We start from the raw sequence: 21,514 nt of genomic DNA on the forward strand, positions 1-21,514 counted from the left end.
TGACATCATTCACCAGGTCAATTAGAAACATTAGATGCATTTGCACACCATTCCATAATTAATTTTAATTTAGATTTTTTTTGTGACTTCACAAAAAAGCTGTTGAAATGTAAGCTTTACTGCAGTGCATGAATTCCAAAAAAATTCCAAAAAAAGCAAACAAAAACAAATCCCAGTTAATTTATTCATCAAGTTAAATCTGCTGATCAGTCCAGCCAATTTTACCAGTAGCCTTTGGCCCCAGAAAAGATAAACGTTCATGTTGCATTATTAAAATTTGCTTCGTCTTCTCTTTTATCTATTCAGGATCAAAATCTCAGAACTGCCTGTGGAGCACCATTATTGGTGGACTTACAGGAAACATCAAAGAGAAACAGAAACCAACGATCATCCATGATCCAAGGCCTCCTGAGGAAATTTTGGCAGATGAGCTGCCCCCAGTGGAAAGTACTGATGCACTAGTGAAAACTTCATTCAGGTTTGGTGGATAATAGAGATGTACTTATTTTATCATGGAATTGCCTAACTTTCTGGGTAGATGGAGTAGTAGAGGTTGCTCTCTAGAATCTTTCAAAAAGTGCTATGTAAGTAAGAGGGCAATTTTACTGGAAAACCGTTATGATGATATTAAATCTGATAGCTTTATTCAAGGGGGGAAAAAGCAATTGAGTAAGAATATTCAGAAAGAAATGAGAAACTATTGTGAATTCTGATCTCAAAGCAATTTTAAAAGCATACTGTCAAATTTTTTATGCTTTCCCTGGCTGCTTCTTTTTCTTTTTTGTCACTAGCTGATTTCTGGCTCAGAAATATCTAACATTTGAATAAAACAACTATATAGCATAGTAGTTAGTGCACCCCCTTTCAGTTGGATTTCAAATCTTGAGACCTCCTAACCATTCACCTGGTGACCTCACATATGAGACTGACACAAATTAGGAGACTCATGCCACCTCAGATATTGCCTGGAATAACAAAGTCCATGTCAGATGTTGGGAAACAAGGACAATCTGCAATAAGTGGGCTACTGGAATAAACCACACATGGATGAAACAGGAGAACCTGAAAATGATAAAAATGTTACCACCAGAGTAGACTAAGGAAAGGGGACCTAATTGAGAGTATATGAAATGTCTGAGGGAACAATGGATGGACAGAAGAACTGCCTTACCAGTAGGGGATCTTGGGCAAAGATCCTTAAAGTTTTACCTGCCTACCTCAAATATGATCGTGACATAAATTAAAAGAATCATGCCAGTTTGGAACAATAAGTGGGTTACTGGATCAAACAACACATGGATGAGACAAAAGAACCTGGAATTGGTGGAATGCTACCATATCAACTGATCTAATGAGAGGAGATATATAAAACATATGAGGGAACTAAGGATGGGCAAATTACCTACATTTACACTGAGAAATAGCTAGCTATGTAACACTTCAACATAATGAAGAGGAAGCTGCTCTCTCAATTTGAGATAGATAAACTACACACATCTACACACATCTCAGACTTCAGAAGACCTGGAAGGACAACTGGATGTGCAGCCAACACCTGGATCTACAGTGAGGACACTGGGTTATCATTCAGACTGCAGAACTATGGCTGAATAGTAGTCAGAAGAGGGAAGGTAGTTAAGACTGATAAGGTGGAACCATTGGACCACACATAGATCAACTGCAAATATCTCGGTATTCTACAGCCACATAGAAATCATAATGAGAAGGCAAGGAATAAACATCCAAGTACCATCAAATGACAAGACAGGTCCTGAAGAGCCAATTCAATGGAAAGAATATGATCCATCAACACAAATGGCCTGCCAGCCATCAGATACCTGGATGGTATAGTGAGCTGGCCAAAGGAAAACATGGATACTGCCAGTGTGAAGATCCAGAAGCTTCTCACAATGTACGGATAGATATTTCCAATCCAGGAAAAGTGGTGGAAGGAGTACTCAGGGCTCCGACTTCTATACTGGGAAATTGGCTCCAACTGATCCAATGTATGATATAAGAGCTCTCTGTCCAGAAGAGTGCAGTGCTAGGAACAACTACGATACTGTGCATAATCCTCAAATTTCCAGACCTCTGGTAGAAGACCTGAGATTGAGACATAATTCTCCCACGCAACTTACTAATTTTTCATGTATTTTTCCACTGCTTCTTCTGAAATGTGTTTTTTTTAAAAAAATTAAAATTTCAAATTAAAGAGAGAAGGATTAGTTTCATCTCCTTGTACTTTGGATATTCATTTGAGGTTGCTGTACTTTCTCTGACATTTAAAGGGTCCCTAAACCTTTTAGTTTTCCAAAAGTTTCTCCCTAGCATTGAGCTAGGATGAGGTTTAATCAGGATGCTGGCTGAGTGGAGTGTTTTGGTTTTTTATTGGCTGTTATGAGCCACCTAGGCTTATAATGAGATAGATAGCCATGCAAGTTCTTTAAATGAATCAGTAAGAAAAGAAGGTTACCAGAACAGAGTAAATAGGCAAAAGATGTGGAGTGAAACTTACAGAGGTGCAAAAAGAAAGAAAGAAACATAATGAAGCCACTAATAAATGATGTTGGGAATTTATTCTGATAATGACCTGTTTAGATGAAGATTCTTGTGTTAGTTATTACCTCAGCTGTTAGGAAGAATTCACCACTGCTGGAAGCAAAATCTCTATTGGATGGGAAGTAGATAGGCCTTCAGTTGAAGAAAGAGGTGTTGCATCTTCAGTTTTCTTTTGCCCTTTTGAACTCCTGAAAATGAGATAAGAAAAGAAATAGGACAAGAAATCATTAGCATTATTGGTAAACTAGTTGTTGCCCAGTTTTGGAATTGCAGAGTTGACCCATTGGATGTATCAATATACAAAGCTGCAGAATTGTCTGATAAATTAAATAATTACAATATTTTAAATTGATATTTTAGTACCTTTAATAAATATTCACATCTGATCTGTGAAAAGCTCTTTCTAAAAGAGGATGTACAGGGCACTTTAGTATTAAGCATTTTGGATTATCCTTCTTTACACTTAAAGAGTTCCTAAACCATGCAATAATTCAATTAGTTTTTAGTATTTAGATGTCAGTATAACTTCTTCTCAGATTACAACACATTGATTGCGGATTACAAAGGTTAACTATTTACAATCTTGGTGCTGGACTATGTGGCAAGGAAAATACTCAAAGTTGTATTCTTGGTCTGTGTAAAGCCTGAATTACAGTATGGATTTAGGACACCTTTTCATTTATCTGAAATGAAACTGAGGAATTTAATCCTTTTTGTTCTGATTCAAAACTCTCTATGAAGTACCATTTCTAGTTTGTTTCTTTAAAGATGTGGCATTTTGTTAATAACGACCCCCCACCCCAAACAATTCTTTATGTAGAAAACCTTGGAGAGAGGAGGGAAAGAAATAATCCATTGATTGTTGAAATCAGTGGCTGATAGGTCTTCCTTCGAACCAGAATGACTCTTAGGATCATTAGGATCAGACAACTGCTCATAGTCTTATTACATATCTTGGGGAAGATGGAATAATTGTGGAGGGAAGACCTTAGTTTTAATGTTTGCTCCAACTCAATATTGCCTAGACTGCCATCTCATGGTTATGATGCTTTGGGACTATGTAAATTAGGTGACCTGATTAATAACTGTTTTACTTTATGGAAAAGATAGAATAAGTGCACTGCATTCAGGGAGGAGATCATACACGTAGTCCTAATTTAGCAACCACAGCAACCTGCAATTCAGTCATTAAGGGAAATAATCTCTAAGTGAAACCACAACTTTGTTTGTGATTTTACTTCATCTTTCATTTGCTTTGCAGACCAGAAAAGGTAAAAAATGCAAGGATTAGTCAAAAAGCTACTTTTCATCACTGTGGCAACTGCAAATGGGCACTAAATGAGGCAGTCATTAAACGGGACTTCATTAATTCCATATATCTGCTTTGCTTATTTTAAATTTGACTGTTATGTTCCTTGTAATATCTTTCCTGCAGTTTTCATATATTCTGACTGTAACATTCAATGAATTCTACCCTGAAGCAAAAATATTATGAACATATTTTTTAAAATACAAGATTTTAAAAGTGTCTATGCTTATAAGGAATCTGAACAAGTTATTCCTGGCTAATAGTCTAGATTTCCCAAAAATGAGTTCCTGGTTTGAACTGTTTGATTTTTAAAATTTATTCTTGATAATGAGAGGGGAAAACCTCAACAATTAAACTCAAACATTAGGATAGTCCAGGGTGAATTACATAACTTACAAAAACCAGTTCTACTGTGTTTCCCCGAAAATAAGCCCCACCCCCCCAAAAGATCTACCCTGATTTTTTGGGGTGGGCCTAATATAAGCCCTACTCCCAAAATAAGCCCTAATTAGGACCCCACCCACTCAGTCCCACCTCGCTGCCGCAATGGGGCAGGAGGTTGTGCGACACATCGCACTGCTGCTGCCACAATGAGGCAAGGCAGGTAGGGGAGGGAGTGGAGCTGCCCCATTCGCCCTGCCCCTGCTTCCTTCAGGACCCCCCCCCCCCCCCAGCCAGGCTATTTCTTGCTCAGAAACCTTGCCTTTCACTCCCCTCCAGAGCCAGACTGCCATGATATGGAGGATGGGCAGGGTAGGCCCGGTCCCCCTCCACTGTTTCAGAGCCAGGGGGAAATGACGACAAAAGGCTCTGCTGCCACTGTGCATTGCTGGAGGGGCTTTCTTCATGTTTTGCCCCACAGATCACCTGCCCAGTGGCAGCCTCCTCCTCCACCAACCCTCCCACCAACTCTCCCCTGAACTAAAAACAGTTCAGTCAAACCTTCCAACTTCTCATGGAAAAAAAAAAGATCTTGCGAGAAGTTGGAAGGTCTGACAACAGAGTCCCACAAACTCCATTTTCCTGCAGCAAGAGAGAAACGTGCCAGAGCTGGAATGCAAGTTAGTGTTTAATTTTTTTTTGCTTTCAGGAGGAGAAGCAGCAGGAAAAGGGACTGCCATTTCCAGGATGGAGAAGGGAGACGCTGGGCAATGGAGGGTGGCAAGCAAGTGCTCTTTTTGCTCTGCATCGCTGCGCAGAGCCACTCTGCTCCCCGTTCTCCATTCTCTCCAGTGGTGGTGAGGGAGGGCTGGCGAAGGGAGGTGGCAAGGGAGGCTTGTGCCAACTAGCCATGGTGCAAGCCACAGGAGAGTTGGTGGGGGAGAAGGAGGCAGTGACTGTGCTGGGCAGGGGATCTGTGGGACAAAGTGTGAGGAAAGCCCCTCCAGCAGTGCATAGCAGCAGCAGAGCCTTTCACCGTCATTTTCCCTGGCTCCAAAATGGTGGAGGGGAACCAGGCCTACCTCACCCATCCTCCATAGCATGGCAGTCCAGCTCGGGAGGAAAGTGAAAGGGAAGGTTGCCGAGCAAGAAATGGCCTGGCTGTGAGGGCCCTGAAGGAAGCAGGTGCAGGGCGCATGGGGCAGCTCCATCCCCTCCCTCACCTACCTTGCTTCGTTGTGGCAGCAGCAGTGTGATGTGCCACGCGGCCTCCTCCCACAAGCGGCTGCAGCAGACGTGGGCCAGCCACCACGTGGGCTCCTGCTGGATGGGGCTGTTGGTGCTGCCACCATGAGGCGAGGTAAGTGTCACAAAAATATAAGGCACCCTCCAAAAATAAGATCTAATGCCTCTTTTGGAGGCAAATATAGTATAAGACCAGGTCTTACTTTTGGGGGAACATAGTATATATTGGTATGTATACATGCAGCATGTCATCGCCTGTTGGGGCAAGCAAAGAGTGAAAGGTTCAGAAAAGAAGTTAGAAATAATAGCCAAATAAATTAAAGGTTAGATAAGAGAGAAAAAAAAATACAGGCTACATTACACCACTCCATTTATTATATCTGTCCATAGCTTTTTAGCCTTGCAAACAATTTATGCATTGTTTTGGGTTCTTTAAAATTTTCCCATCTCTCTTTCTCAAGGATTTCATTAATTCTATCCAACCATAACTCTCCCTCCTTCCCCCTCCTCTCCCTCCCTCTCTCTCTCTGTCTGTCTTTTTTTTTATTGAAAAGTTTTTCAATACATTTTATCTTTAACAACCCCTCCCCCCCACCCCCTACCCAACCCTTCCCGACCCTCCCCCCTCCCCTTCCCCCCTCCCCGTCCCCGACTTCCCAGAGCTAAATACAAGGTATAAAAGTAAAAACAATCATAAACAACCATATGCTAACAACAATAAGCTATTAAGTCTATAGCGCTCTAGCTCATATAAAATGACTACAAGCAATACTAATATCACATCAATACTTATGCAAATGCTAAATGAAACTTTTTAGTCCCATATTTATTCTGGATGTAATCAATCCATTTTCCCCACTCCGTAATATAACGTTGTTGCGAATGATCTTTCAAGCACGCCGATATCTTTGCCATTTCCTCTGTCTGTCTTTGTCTCTGCTCTGTCTCTATCTCTATCATCTCTATCATCTCTATCTCTGTTTCTGTTTCTGTGTCTCTGTCTCTGTCTCTATCATCTCTATCTCTGTCTCTATCTCTATCATCACTATCTCTATCTTTGTCTCTATCTCTACCTTTATCATCTCTTTCTATCTCTGCCTCTATCATCTCTATCTCTATCTCTGTCTCTATATCTATCATCTCTGTCTGTCTCTATCATCTCTCTCTATGTCTCTGTCTCTATCATCTCTATCTCTGTCCCTGTCTCTATCATCTCTGTCTTTATCTCTATATCTGTCTGTCTCTATCTCTATCTCTCTATCTCTGTCTCTCTCTATCATCTCTATCTCTGTCTGTCTCTGTCTCTATCATTATCTCTATCTCTATATCTCTGTCTCTATCTCTATCATCTCTCTCTATCTTTATCTCTATCTCTATCTCTGACTCTGACTGTCTCTGTCTCTCTATCATCTCTATCTCTATATCTCTATCTCTATTTCTGTCTATCTCTATCATCTCTATCTCTATCTCTGTCTCTGTCTACATCTATATCTACATTTATATCTATATAGATATAGATAGATATATATTTCAAATAGATCTTCATTAATTCTATCTCTTATCAAATCACAACAGTGGCCTTTTGTACTGATTACTCACTTTGGTCTTTAATCTGCATTCAACACTCATTCTTTTCTCACTCTCTTTTTATTCAACCAGACATTTTTCTTCTTAAGTAACCTGTTTCCATTGCATTAGGCTTATTTCTGCTTCTCTTGATATTCCCAACTCTCGCTTTCATATGACAAAGAAGAGAAGCTTTTATACAGCTATTATTGCTTCTTTTGACTAAAACTCATTTCTAACAATAGACAGCAAACTACCCACTAGTCATTGATCAAAATAAAGATTGCCTGACTGCTATTCACTGCCTTTCTATTTTGCATTTGGACGTCTTAAAATTTCTTTTCCATTTCCAAGTCTTTAGTAAACATCCAATATGACAAAAATTATCTACTATACTTTGGTCTTAAGTCATGTTTTTCACCTGGTAACGAATCTTGCATGCCTCTGTCAAGGTAATCTTTACATCCTACACAATGTGATTAGACATATGGTTGAATTATGCATCTCACATTTATTCCCAATTCTTGTTTCTTTTTTTCTTTTAGTACAGCTCACTAGTATTTAAAATACAGCTATCACCAGTTTATGAATGCTTGCTTTCATATACAACCACAACAATATAGATAGACATATTTAGCCCTTTCACTTGTATATAATTTCATTAACAAATAACTATAAATAAATAATTCACCTTCGCTTCCATTCATCAACTCCATTCCATAAAACTATTTTATTCAAATCTGTTACATTCTTCCCCCTTTTTTTAGTTCTACAAAGAAAGCTATTTGTTCCTTCATTTCATCGTATTCTTTATCATTTACTCTTCTTCAATTTCAGACTGTAAACTTCCCTGTGCAATGATCAACCCAAGATTAGTGCTTCTGTACTGATTAAGACTTTTACAATCTCACTAGTGCAGTGAGTGAGTGAGACAGTTCCCTTTAGGTAAAGGTAAATGTTCCCACGCACATGCATGCTAGTCGTTTCCAACTCTAGGGGCTGGTGCTCATCTCTGTTTCAAATAGCCAGTGCTTGTCTGAGGACGTCTCCATGGTCATGTGGCCAGCATGAATAGATGCCAAAGGCACATGGAACGCTGTTACCTTCCCACCATAGTGGTCCCAATTTTTCTACTTGCATTTTTTACATGCTTTCTAACTGCTAGGTTGGCAGAAGCTGGGACGAGTAACAGGCGCTCACTCTGTTACACGGCACTCTGTTACACGGCACTCGCCATACTGCCAACCATTTGATCAACAAGCTCAGCATCCTAACCCACTGAGCCACCGCGTCCCTTAGCCATTCCCATTTTCTACTTTGTTTTAAAGCATTAAGCAATCAGATTTAATCAAATGCCATTGAAACATTTCCTGCTAGTGGTTAGATTTGGCACATTTTGGATAGATAGCATGAAAGCATGACCAGAGTCTATTTTTGCTCCAAGCTGGCTCACTATTATATGCAAGCTGGGATCTCCAATCTAGAAATTGCAGGTGTTTTACAAGTCAACATACTGTTGTCTGTATCTTGTCAGCCAGGAATAGATAAACCTTCAAAATTGATGAGACTTCTTTTTCTACTCAGCAGGCCATGTGAGGTAAGAAAATGTTATAGAACGTTCTATGTTATGTCCTGAGAAAGGAACATCCAAGTTCAGTCAAAATTTGATCCCTCTTTAGAACTAGAAAGAAACATTCTAGTCTTCCAAGCCTCCCAGGATTTTACTGCTACAGGCTTTTTTCTTTTTAATTGATGGTTTATTTTCTGTAGGGTATAATGGTTAGAACATTATGCTTGGACCCAGAAGATATGAGTTCAAATATGTACTTGTCTACAAAGTTTCTAGCCTAGTCAACTTCATAAGATTAGTATAGAAAGAAATGTAGCATTGGAAGATTAAATACTTTGAGAAAAGATACTTTTAACTACAAGTTATTTTGTTGTGCTAAGATAGACCTGCCATCATCCTAACTCAGGCATAATAAATAGGATACTGGAGAACATCAGGTTGGAGAAAAGAAAATTAAAGTTAAGTTGAATTATGTTGTACAAGTTTCAAGAATAAGTATTCAACAATGGTACCTTTAATTTTTAATTTTCTAAAATTTCTATTATCTCTCTCTCTCCCTTCCCACCTCCACCAATGTAGAATTAATCACTCTGAAATATGATACTCCTCTGGGCTACTTTCATTACAGTCATTAGGATACAAACTTCTATGACACGGTGATATCATTTAACTTGTCTTCTAAATTCAGTTTCGCGTTAATTTTAATAGCTTTGTGATTTTATTTTCTGTGGTTTTTTTTAAGAAGAAAAGATTTCTCAGCCTGACAGCAATTTCAGAATGATAATGGGGGAAAAATGACAGATTAACTTTAGATAACATATCATGGAACATCTTGCATAGAGAAAGCTATGTGAATGATGACAACATGTACCTATCTCAATTCAGAAGCATTCTTTTGGGATGTTACTGCAGTAGATGTATCTTGAACAGTTGATGAATCTCTATAATGAGTCTATACCACTGCTTTTACATGTTAAAACAATGCATGATGGCATTAGTATAAATTCACAGCAAATGTAAGAGGAAGGGAGAACACACACACACACTCACTCACACACACACACACCATTTTTAAATTGTTTAGTTTAGTTTAGTTTAGTTTTATTAAATTTTTATACCGCCCTTCTCCCGAAGGACTCAGGGCGGTGAACAGGGCATATAATAAAAATACAAAAATACAAAAGTTAAAATAGAATTAAATTAATGCCCAAAATAAAACAATAAAATATACAAATATTTAAAACCCTAAATTAACTCCCCATCAGGCCAGGCCAGCTTGTTCGAATAAGTGGGTCTTTAACCCGCACCGGAAGGAGCAGAGATCCGGTGCCATCCGGAGCTCAACCGGCAGTTGATTCCACAGAGCCGGGGCGCCCACAGAGAAGGCCCTCCCCCTGGGGGCCACCAGCCGGCATTCTCTGACCGGAGGCACCCTTAGGAGGCCCTCTCTGTGGGAACGCACAGGGCGGAGGGGAGTTGACGCCGGCAGCAGGTGGTCCACGAGGTATTCCGGACCCATGCCATGTAAGGACTTAAAAACCATCACTAAGACCTTGAACCTCACCCGGAAGACAACTGGTAACCAATGCAGCTCGCGGAGCAAAGGTGTAACATGGGAGTACCGGGAAACTCCCAAGACAACTCTCGCGGCCGCATTCTGTACCAGTTGGAGCCTCCGAGTGGTCTTCAAGGGAAGCCCCATGTAGAGAGCATTGCAGTAGTCAAGACGAGAGGTCACGAGCGCATGAGTGACCGTACACAAGGCCTCCCGGTCTAGATAGGGCCGCAACTGACGCACCAGGCGAACCTGAGCGAAAGCCCCCCTAGTCACGGCTACTATATGATCTTCTAAGGTAAGCCGCGAATCTAGGAGAACTCCCAAGTTGCGCGACCTATCCACGGGGGGTAAAGACTCACCCCCCATAAAAAGAGATGGAACATTTTGAATGTCCCGGGATGCCGGAATGTACAGCCACTCAGTCTTGTCAGGGTTGAGTTGAAGTCTGTTCCTCCCCATCCAGACCCTAACCGCCTCCAGGCAACGGGACATCACAGCGAGGGCATCACTGGGGTGGTTTGGGGTCGAAATAAAAAGTTGGGTATCATCAGCATATTGATGATACCCAACTCCAAAACCACGAATGATCTCACCCAGCGGTTTCATGTAGATGTTGAACAGGAGAGGTGAGAGAACCGACCCCTGAGGAACTCCACAAACGAGAGACCTAGGGGCCGATCTCTGCCCCCCTGCCAACACCGACTGCGAACGTCCCAGGAGATAGGAGGAGAACCACCGAAGAACCGTGCCTCCCACTCCCAATCCCCTGAGACGCCGCAGCAGGATACCATGGTCGATGGTATCGAAAGCCGCTGAGAGGTCTAATAGGACTAGGACAGAGGAACATCCCCTATCCCGAGCCCTCCAGAGATCATTCACCAGAGCGACCAATGCCGTCTCCGTGCTGTACCCGGGCCTGAAACCCGATTGGTACGGATCCAGATAATCCGCTTCATCCAGGACCAGAGGGAGCTGATGCGCCACCACACTCTCAACAACCTTCGCAAGAAAGCGAAGGTTGGAGACTGGGTGAAAGTTGTTCAACACAGCTGGGTCCAAGGCTGGCTTCTTGAGGAGGGGTCTCACCACCGCCTCCTTCAAGACGGTGGGGAAATTACCCTCACTCAAAGAAGCAGATATCACCGCCTGGAACCAGCCTCGTGTCCTCTCCCTAGCTGCATAAACCAGCCAGGAAGGGCACGGGTCCAATAAACATGTGGTGGAGCTCAGCCTCCCCATAATCCTGTCCACTTCATCAGGGGTCACAGAATCAAACTCCTCCCAGATAACATTGACAAGACCGCCCGTGTCCTGATCGTCAGACTCTGCCCAGCTGGAGTCCAGACCGGTCCGAATCCGAGCGATTTTATCCGACAGATGCTGACCAAACTCCTCGGCACGACCCTGCAAGGGATCCCCCCTCACCTCCTGATTAAGAAGTGAGCGAGTCACCCTAAACAGGGCGGCCGGGCAATTATCTGCGGACGCGATGAGGGCGGAGAAGTAATTACACCTCGCCGCCCTCATCACTGCGAGATAAGACCTAATATAGGTTCTTAACCGCAACCGGTCGGATTCGGATCGGCTGGACCTCCAGCAGCTCTCTAGGCCCCGTTTCCGACGCTTCATCTCCCGGAGCTCCGCGGAAAACCATGGAGCTCGTTGGGATCTGCACCGGATAAGGGGCCGCAAGGGTACAACTCGGTCCAGTGCCTCAGTGGCTGCCCTTTCCCAGGCTTCCACTAAGGCATCCGCCGAGTTGTGAGCGACGGAGGCAGGTGGGGATCCCAGCGCTGCCTGGAACCCATCAGGGTCCATTAAGCGCCTGGGGCGGTACCATCTAATTGGTTCCACATCCCCACGGCAGGGGGTGGTAAAACGGAAGACCAGCCGCAGGAGGTGATGATCGGTCCATGACAGGGACATAATAAATGGAGAGCCCCCACCAAGATCATCCAACCATCGTCCAGATAAAAAAACTAGGTCCAGGGTGTGGCCTCCCTCATGAGTTGGTTCAGAAATTACCTGCGTCAGGTCCATGGCCGTCATGGAAGCCATGAACTCCCGAGCTAACTCAGATGACCCTCCCAGGGATGGTAGATTGAAGTCACCCAAAACTAAAAGTTTGGGGAACTCAATCACCAAACCGGAGAGGACATCGAGTAGCTCAGGCAGGGCTGCCGCTGTGTAACTAGGCGAAACGTACACCAGCAGCAAGCCCAACTGCGCCCCCGAACCAAACCTCAAAAAGAGAGACTCACACCCGACTATCTGAGGGACGGTGGTCTCCCACGGACATAAGGTCTCCCTGATAACTACCGCCACTCCCCCGCCCCTACCTTGAGCCTGAGGCCGGTGTAACGCTCGGAAACCTGGTGGGCAAAGATCAACCAAAGGGACCCCACCCTCTGGGCCCAACCAAATTGTGAACTATCTGTATAGCTGTGCTTTCCTTTTCAAGAATTTTTGTTATCTGTTCCAGGAGTCATTTCACAGGGACAAAATCAAATATTTATTTATTAACCAAATGTATATAGTTGACCTTTTACTAAAAGAACTTGGGGGGGTGTAAATAATAGCTGGTTCCTTGTAGCAAAATCTCTAGTTTAAGGCTTTTGAAATCTGATGACTGAACATGGAATTTGGAAATTAATGCAGTTCTCCCAATAATATTTATCAGCATGATTGTTTTATCTAGGACAGATAAAATGTATTTTAGGAATAATTAAGCAGTTTGGTCATGGCCATTGAATGATACCTAGAGAAACTGATATCTATATACTATACTTTTCAACTGGAATTGTTGAGCCCTATTAAAAAATGAAACTAGTCATATTGCATGTAAGAATTCTAATGTGAATATTTTCTTCTGGACCTCTGACTCCAAGCAGACAACATACAAGTATGAAAAGTTGTGCCTATACATTTTACTTAAAACTTAACAAGACCATATGTTCAGGCCTCTGGTCATGATTTTCTTGAAGGAGAGGAGGATATAAATCTAGCAAATAAACAGAAATAATATCGTGTATTCCCAAAAGTAAGACTTTGTCTTACTTTCTTTTGGGCTCTGAAGTAAGCACTAGGTTTTACTTTTGAGGAGGGCTTACTTTTTGCCGGTACTGTTTCCCCCCCACAAGAGCTTCCCATCTCCTGTTATGGTTGGGAGGCAGTTGGGGTTAGAGTTAACATGCTAGGCCTGGCAGCGGCATTGGGCACCATGCATGAGGTGGCAAATGGCCACATCATGCCAATGCTGCTGCCATGAGGTTGTGGAACAAGCTGGGAAGTGGTAAGGAACTGGTATAATGGCACATGGGTCAGAAGGGGGAAGGATCTGCCAGGCCTCATAGCATCGGCATTGGGTGCAACATGCGAGGTGGCAAACAGCCATGGCCAGGGGCAAATGGCTGCATCGTGCCAAAATCAGCCATTTGCTGTCTTGTGCATCATGCCCAATGCTGCTGCCATGAGGTTGTGGAACAAGCCAGGTGATGGTAAGGAACCAGTATGTCAGTACCGTGGGTCAGATCCCCCCTCCCCCATCGGCTTTGCCTCATCACAGAGGCAGGCCATCCTTGAAGGTCTTAAGTAGCTGGGGCTTAATTTTGGAGTAGGGTTTACTTTCGGGGGAACATGGTATCTGCCTTTTGATTCAAAAATTGTTAATCTCTTTTTAAACCAGCCTTCATGTAATTTTAATGAATTGCTTTAGTATAATAAATTTATTAGTAATAAATTATTATACCATTATTTAGAATAATAAATTATTCCTTGACTATAATTTTAAATTTATTCTGGAGATGAAAGCTTGAGAATATTGGATGATTATTAAAGCACACATTTTGAGAGCAAATCCTTTTTCTTAATTACTTTAGAAAAGTTATTAATTTTATTTCTTTTAATGCCAGTGGTACTTTACTAATTAGGGAGTTTACTGGAAAGACTAGTGAATGTCGACCTATTCTCCAAGGCACCTGAAAGCAGAACAAGAAGCAATGGGTGAAAACTAATCAAAGAGAGAAGCAACCTAGAACTAAGGAGAAATTTCCTGACAGAACAATTAATCAGTGGAACGACTTGCCTCCAGAAGTTGTGAATGCGTGAACACTGGAAGTTTTTAAGAAGAGATTGGATAACCATTTGTCTATAATGGTATAGGTTTCCTGCCTGAGCAGGGGGTTGGATTAGAAGACCTCCAATGTCCCTTCCAACTCTGTTATTCTGTATTCTGTACTGAATCCAATATTTTTGTGTGATAGAATAAGCTATCAATGTGACTGTTGGGTAATTGGAATCTAAAAAAATGTTTTTTTAGAACATTGTTGAAACACTGTTAAATATTTGCCTTTTAAATATGTGCAATTTTAAACCTTTCAGGAGTAAACTATGTTAATATGAGATTACAATAATGATGATGATGATGATGAAGGGAACTTTCAATATTTGTTGTATATAATATTCATTATAATTATCTGCCTGCATTCCAAAATTTAGAGAATACTTGCAAAGATTTTCTGTTGTCTACTTTTTAATGAGTGTTCTGGCTTATGGACATTAAACAAAAAGAGATAGAACTGCATTTCAGTAAACCTTTGTTTTTTTCTGCTGAAAAGATTAATGAGTTTTTAAGGGAATCTGAGAATCAAACCTTTGTTCAGTCACTTTGGAAATGTACTGTATGTATGGTAACCTGCTTCCCATTTGTTGGACATGGTTCCAGATATGATTCTTTACAATCTTCCCCTTTGGTTTGGGAATAGAGTACAGAGAGTTCTCAACTTACAACTGGTCACTTAACAGTTATTAAGTTATGGTGGACACCCCCCCCAAAAAAGATACAATCTGATCCTGAAATTATAGATGTTGCAGCATTCCCATATTCATTCATTCTTGTGACCGACTATCTTCCCCGCATCTCCTACTGGATCCCTGCAAGCATTTCCCTTCCCTACCAGCCTTAGGCCTGATTTCAATTCCACCAGGACCATGCACTCCTCTTCATTTATCTTTTGAAGGCTCCAAAGCCATGAAGGGCTCCAAAGACTTCCAAGCTGAGCAAACAAAACTTGCTTTGCTTCTCAGCTACATGGCACAATTCTGGAATTGTACCATGTGGGCAAGAGAAAAACCATTTGTTTTGCCGCCTTAACACTGTTTGCACTATGTTGCAGAAGCTTTCAAACCACATTAAGGCAACAAAACTAAGCATGTGTCCCATTGCCACATGGCATGATTCTGGGGCTGAAGTTTTCTGAATTGTTATGTAGGCTGCAAAATAGAACAGGTTACTTAGTGCCTTCGCTGCATGGTGCAATTCCAGAAGCATCTGCATGTTTTCAACTGTTGAATTGCATTCTGATAACTGTAAATATTGCCGCTGCTTCTGAAATCATGCCACAGTTACACAATAAAGCTGTCTGGAAGGCTTTGAAGCTCTTCAACAGATAAGCAAGGAGGAAGATGTTTGGCCCTCATCGACTGAGGATGAGTGGGGGAGACCTGGAGGATGGGTGGGAAAAGACCTTTGGGGACCCAATATGCAGGAAGCAGAGTATGAGATGTCTTGGGGGATGGGGGAGGTCTTGGGAGGATTGGGGCAGGTGGGTCTCCCCCACCTATGCAGCACTCTATGCTCCAGTTAATGACCTGCTTGTTGTTTAATGATTGAATCGGGGAAATAAGAGATTGTGGGAATCATTAAGTGACACACTTAATAGCCATCATGACATGTGACCACAATGTGCAAGTTCCATTATGGTCATATCTTCAGGACTCCCTGTATGCAGATATACATCATTTAATAGCGCCTTAATACTATAATTTTATGATATCTAAATAGCAGTCAAGAGAACCAAGTGTATCTAGGGAAGACCAAATACCATTTTATACATTTTAGGCATTCCTGTGTTTTTATATAAGAACCTGAAGCAGAACATGATCAAATAAGTTAAGATTGAATAAAGAGCTAATTTGATGGTTGAAGTGTTTGCCAACAGAGTTAAGTCAGGTACATAATATGTAAAACGATTAAAAGTCTCTAGGTAGATTTGACTTTTCAAAAGAATTTTAGTTTACAAACCTTGATGGAAATGGTATTCTGAAGTCATACATTTGACTTCCTGGTAGCTTACAAAAATAGTTCTGATTGCTTGCAATAAAATGCAAATAACTGGTTGTTAAAATAATAATAAACAACTTACATTATGAATTACAGTGAATGGTTATCATCCAATGTGTTTTGATCCCTCCCTTCCCAGTGCAGGGAAAATTATGACACATTGTTTCAGGGAGGTGTATGGGAGGTTGATTTCTGAAAATTGTGTGTCTATCCAGCAGAATCAGTAATCAGAATATGACTGGAAGTTAAATACACTTTCAGAAGAGTAAGTCACAATACATTTTATTAGTGAATAATTAATGATTGATTTTAATGAATACTTAATTTGCATGGACATGTAGCCTAAGAACCAAGGTGTAGGAGATGACCCAGTGCAAGGTCAAATGCATTCTAGGTTTGCAGTCTCTACAGCTCCATAAGAGACCTAAGTCCACCTGTCGACAGTTATTTGGCACCAATTTGTCTTGACCATTAGTACTTCAGATTGTTGGGTATAGGTAGCATAAAATAAACTTGTACTTTGGAACAATATCCTATTTCCTGATTTCTTGCGCCTGACATAAGCTGTTCCCAAAAAGTCTATTTTGGACTGAGAAATAATGGATAACAGACCAATTGCTAACATCTACCTCTTGAACAAGGTGATTTAACAAGTGTTCACAAACTAACTTTAGGAAATGTAGTATTTTAAGATCCATTTCCATCTGACTTTAGATTGTCCTTTCTAAACACTGATAAGTTTTATGCAGTTGTATTGCCATCTTGAATTTTTAACCCCTTGGAACCTCAAACATTGCTGATGAGAAAGGCTCAAATGAATATTTTAGGTCTGGTCAGAGGCTTGAAACCCCACAGCTAGAATTACAGAAGCTGAAGGACAGCAAGTTGCAGAAATTTGCTAGAACCTATGACAAGAGTTTTCCTTAAGTAGAGGAACCATCCAGTTCCATATTCCATCCCAAGTAAATTACCAGCCACATACCATTGGAAAGTCCACAAACTGAGATTAAATTGAAACCAGTAGCTTCTTCTTCTTTCTTTTTTAACAGATGCCATAATATTTCTGAATTTGGACAAATCACATAGTCACTGTGACTAGCAGCTCTTCGGATATGCCTCTGTGGATTCGTCTAATCAAATTACAAACTAGAGGCCATTACTTCAGATTGTCTATGTCAGTATTTCTCAACCTTAGCAACTTTAAGAAATGTGGACCTCGCCAGCATTCTGACTGGGGTATTCTGAGAATTGGTCCACACATTTTAAAGTTACTGAGGTTAAGAAACAGGAGTCTAAGTTAAAAATAAACTATGAGAATAAGTACATCCATCTGGCTTTTGAGACCTCTTTTGAAAATTCTGGAAATTTCTTGCTTTTCTATGATTTCATAGTGAAGTTGTCAAGTGTGCTTATCTGTTAAAATTGCTTTGGAGAAAGGAAGAGTAAAACACATTTATTTTCTTTCTGGAATACAAATATGAGTGGGGGCATTTAATAACTCTCTTTGTTCCTTAATGGAAGTGGAGTGCAACTTGCCTTAGGACAAATGATCTATTATTGACCAAATGTACAAAACAAAAATAAAGTTACTCTTTAAAAAAGTTAAAAAAAAATCAGAATGTAATGCCTTTAAAATAAGTGGCAGATGAAATTGATAGTGGACATGAGATTCATGCATGCTTCAGGAAATATTTTCCCCATCTTGCTATCGAAAGTGATCACTGCTGCTATTCTTACAAGAAATAAAAAAATATGGAAATAGAGATAAATTAAAGCTTCCAATGTATTTCAAAGTTGTTGTAGTGTTGATAACTTTTAAATATTCCAGTTTCAGCTATTTTTTTAAAGTGATACATACCCACATTCCAGAAGAGGAGGCAGGAGAGCAGGATTCCCCAGTCCTGCACGAGGGAGGCTGGCCGTTCTTGAAAGGGAATCATTTTGAGAATCTGGCTTGTTGGGGCAGCCTTTCGTCGTGCACCCCGCCACACGTCCTTCTCTCCAGAGATCTTTGTACTTCAACCAAGAACTTTGGTGTGCTGCACGCATGCACACACACACACACACACACACCATTCAAAACTTGGAGGCCTTTATCCACTTCTGAGCTGGCAAGCTGCCAATCATGCCTGAGCTTAGGGAGAAAAACCTGTCTTTCCTCTGTGTACAAAAGCCCCCAAATGTGGAATGCAGTGTTTGTGTGTGTGTGTGTGTGTGTGTGCGCACACACACACACAAACATGTCTGCACACACTTTAATTATATTATTGTATTATTGTAATTATATTATTAAATTATTAATTTTGATTAATATTAATTAATTATGTTATAAAATTATATATTTTCCAAATTCCCATCAAATATGGAAAATAGATACAAGGTGATTATTATTATCTAATGATTTCCATCCATTGTTAGAAAATGAGCTGTCCATTTTAGCAAACAATACCGCAGTTATATACTACATGTACATGTTAAATATTGATGGAGAAAACTGAAGATTATAGCCATTAATAAGGTATTGATATGAGCTAGAGATGGAGTCAGTGATACAATCATGATGAGAGTAGGATGTATCTCATTGTTTTTATTCAGTCAATAAAAGACTTTATATGTCTTTTATATTTCCTCACCCCTTCCAGGTTGGTTGAAGTAGAAATCTTTGGCAAGAAGCACCCTTCTAGAATTGTAGCTGAATACTTTAAGGGAGAAGGAATACAAAACTACATAATCTAAATCATACTGTGCTCAGACATATGCACAGGGTTAAAAGCCATTTTACTGAAATAGTTACCATAATTTTTCTTTTATTGTATTTGTTTTCAGAAGCATCCTTTGATGTGCCCTTGTTTGTGGATTTATTTATTAGTAACAGCAAGACACAATCATTTAAATTTGTCTTCAGTGGATAATATAATCTCATGCTAGTATGCTATGAAAAAGTAAAATGGCTTCCTATCATTGGCATCAGCTTATATAGCAATAACCCAGGACAAATGTCAGTGTGAAGAGGCACCTCCTGGAAACAGGATCCAGGCAGTGACCCAAACTAGTTATTCCATTAAACACTAACTCTGCTACTGCAATAGAATACTTGGCCAAGAGTTTTTACATGAACAGCCCGTGGTGTGAAATGGAGCAGCTATGCTATATTATTGATCCTGGTGGTGCCACCATAAGGAAAGTTTGATATATTAGGAGACTGATAACTGTATTTATAGTGGCTCTGAGCAGATTAGTTTTCAGTTTGTTCTATTCAAGTACTGCATATATGAAAAAAAGACTTAGTTCTTCAGACTGATGATTTAGGACAGATTTGGGTACTCAGTCTTTTCATATTTTTAAGCTGGAAGATGAAAATGAAAGTTGTGGTCAAGAGGTTGATTATTTTTCTACATTTGACAATTTAAGTAGAGAAACGATTCATTTTCAAATAGTGAATGCTCTGTCTCTAATTAGTAAAGGCTCAACTCAATCCACTCCAAAATGAAGGTCCTTAATTAAAGGTTATAAACTATAATGTATCACTCTGTAAAGTGTGGGTTGTAAGTTTTTAAATTTCCTGCTTTATAGAGTGTTTGAACTAAAATCAATCACCTAGCTAGCTTTTGTACTTAGGAGAGGAGTAGAATCTATGTTTCTCCACTCCTACTCCAGCACATTAACCACAGCATCATATTGATTCTCATATATTTGTGTATTTTTATCAGTGTTGGTATCCTTCTTTGTTTGTATGTTTGCATGTACCTCCCGCCTCTTTCTCTCTCACACACATTATATCTCATAGACAAAACTCACCAATTTTCTATACATATCCTTAATGATTGGTGATAATAAAAAATCTGCTGTATGATTTTTTTCAAATGCAGGTTTTTTGAAGGTATTCTTCCTCCATAATGAGAGATATGATATGAATCCTTATATGAATATTTGATTGCATTTATGATCAGATTATATAGCATCCCTTCTCTCTATTTTGGTTTCACCTTTCTCCCTTGCTTAGCCAACATTTAAAACTGAAGAACTGATACATCTTAGACTTTTTGTATCAGATGTCTATTCTAGGAACATTGTACAAGAAGATAGCTGTCCCAACCATATTTTTCTCTTATCCATCTTTTTTGTTCTATACCATTCTCCAGAAATGGATATTCCCAACAAGATATCTGGATCCATGTGGAAAGTCTGTTTGAGATTTATCAGACTTCATCAGTGAAATTGCAATGGAAAAAACACTTTAAATTTACATAGAATGTTTGATTATATGCCATCAAATCAATGTCAATTCTTAATGATCACATAGATTTTCTCCATCAACAACTAACATTTACCATTAGTAAATTACTCTGGCATTACTTGCTAAAATGGACAGTTCATTTCTAAAAATGATTGGATATGAAATTATCAGATTTTTCCATATTTCATTGTTTTCTAATTAACTAGCACAGGGATCTCCAAACTTGGCAACTTTAAGACTTGAGGACTTCAACTCTCAGAATTCCTCAGCCAGCCATATGGGGTATTCTGGGCATTGAAATCAGATTGTATAACATCCCTTAAAGTGTCTTAAAGTTGCCAGGTTTGGAGAGCCCTGAAAAAAAAATTAGGGAATTATTTCAAAATCATTCCTTGGATATTCCAAATAACTCATTGCATCCATGTGTGCTGTTTCTCTATTTGTGGAGATTTAATGTGATATAGAGTTTAAATTCTTGGACTAAGTTAAGGGACACCAACTTCAGATCTACTCTTTGCCATGGAAGCTCATTTAGTAACTTTAGCATAGCCATTCTATTTCATCTCAATCAACCTCACAGCATTTTATATTGTGTAGAAAACTCAATAAGGAGAGTGATGTGTATGTCATTTTAAGCTCCTTGCATTTAGGCAGGATATATGGTTGTTGTTGTTGTTAGTTGCAAAGTCGTGTCCAACCCATCGTGACCCCATGGACAACGTTCCTCCAGGACTTCCTGTCCTCTACCATCTTCTGAGTCCATTTAGGCTCACGCCTACTGCTTCAGTGACTCCATCCAGCCACCTCATTCTCTGTTATCCCCTTCTTCTCTTGCCCTCAACCTTTCCCAGCATTAGGCTCTTCTCCAGTGAGTCCTTCCTTCTCATTAGGTGGCCAAAGTATTTGAGTTTCAACTTCAGGATCTGGCCTTCTAAAGAGCAGTCAGGGTTGATCTCCTCTAGTTTGAC

The 21,514-nt window shown here is 40.3% G+C and overlaps 1 protein-coding gene across 1 annotated transcript in view; it reads left to right on the forward strand.

Moving 5' to 3' along the window:
* The window catches only part of PDE1C (phosphodiesterase 1C), a gene marked incomplete at both ends in the record, with an annotated part of 303,957 nt that overhangs the window by 46,063 nt on the left and 236,380 nt on the right, over window positions 1-21,514 (forward strand). Inside the window, one exon of the mRNA XM_083379005.1 lies at window positions 307-478. Coding sequence (XP_083235131.1) covers window positions 307-478 — 172 coding nt within the window. The remainder of the gene's footprint in view (window positions 1-306; window positions 479-21,514) is intronic.

This window comes from Vipera ursinii (assembly GCF_947247035.1).
Source record: "Vipera ursinii genome assembly, chromosome: Z".
Lineage (NCBI taxonomy): Eukaryota > Metazoa > Chordata > Lepidosauria > Squamata > Viperidae > Vipera > Vipera ursinii.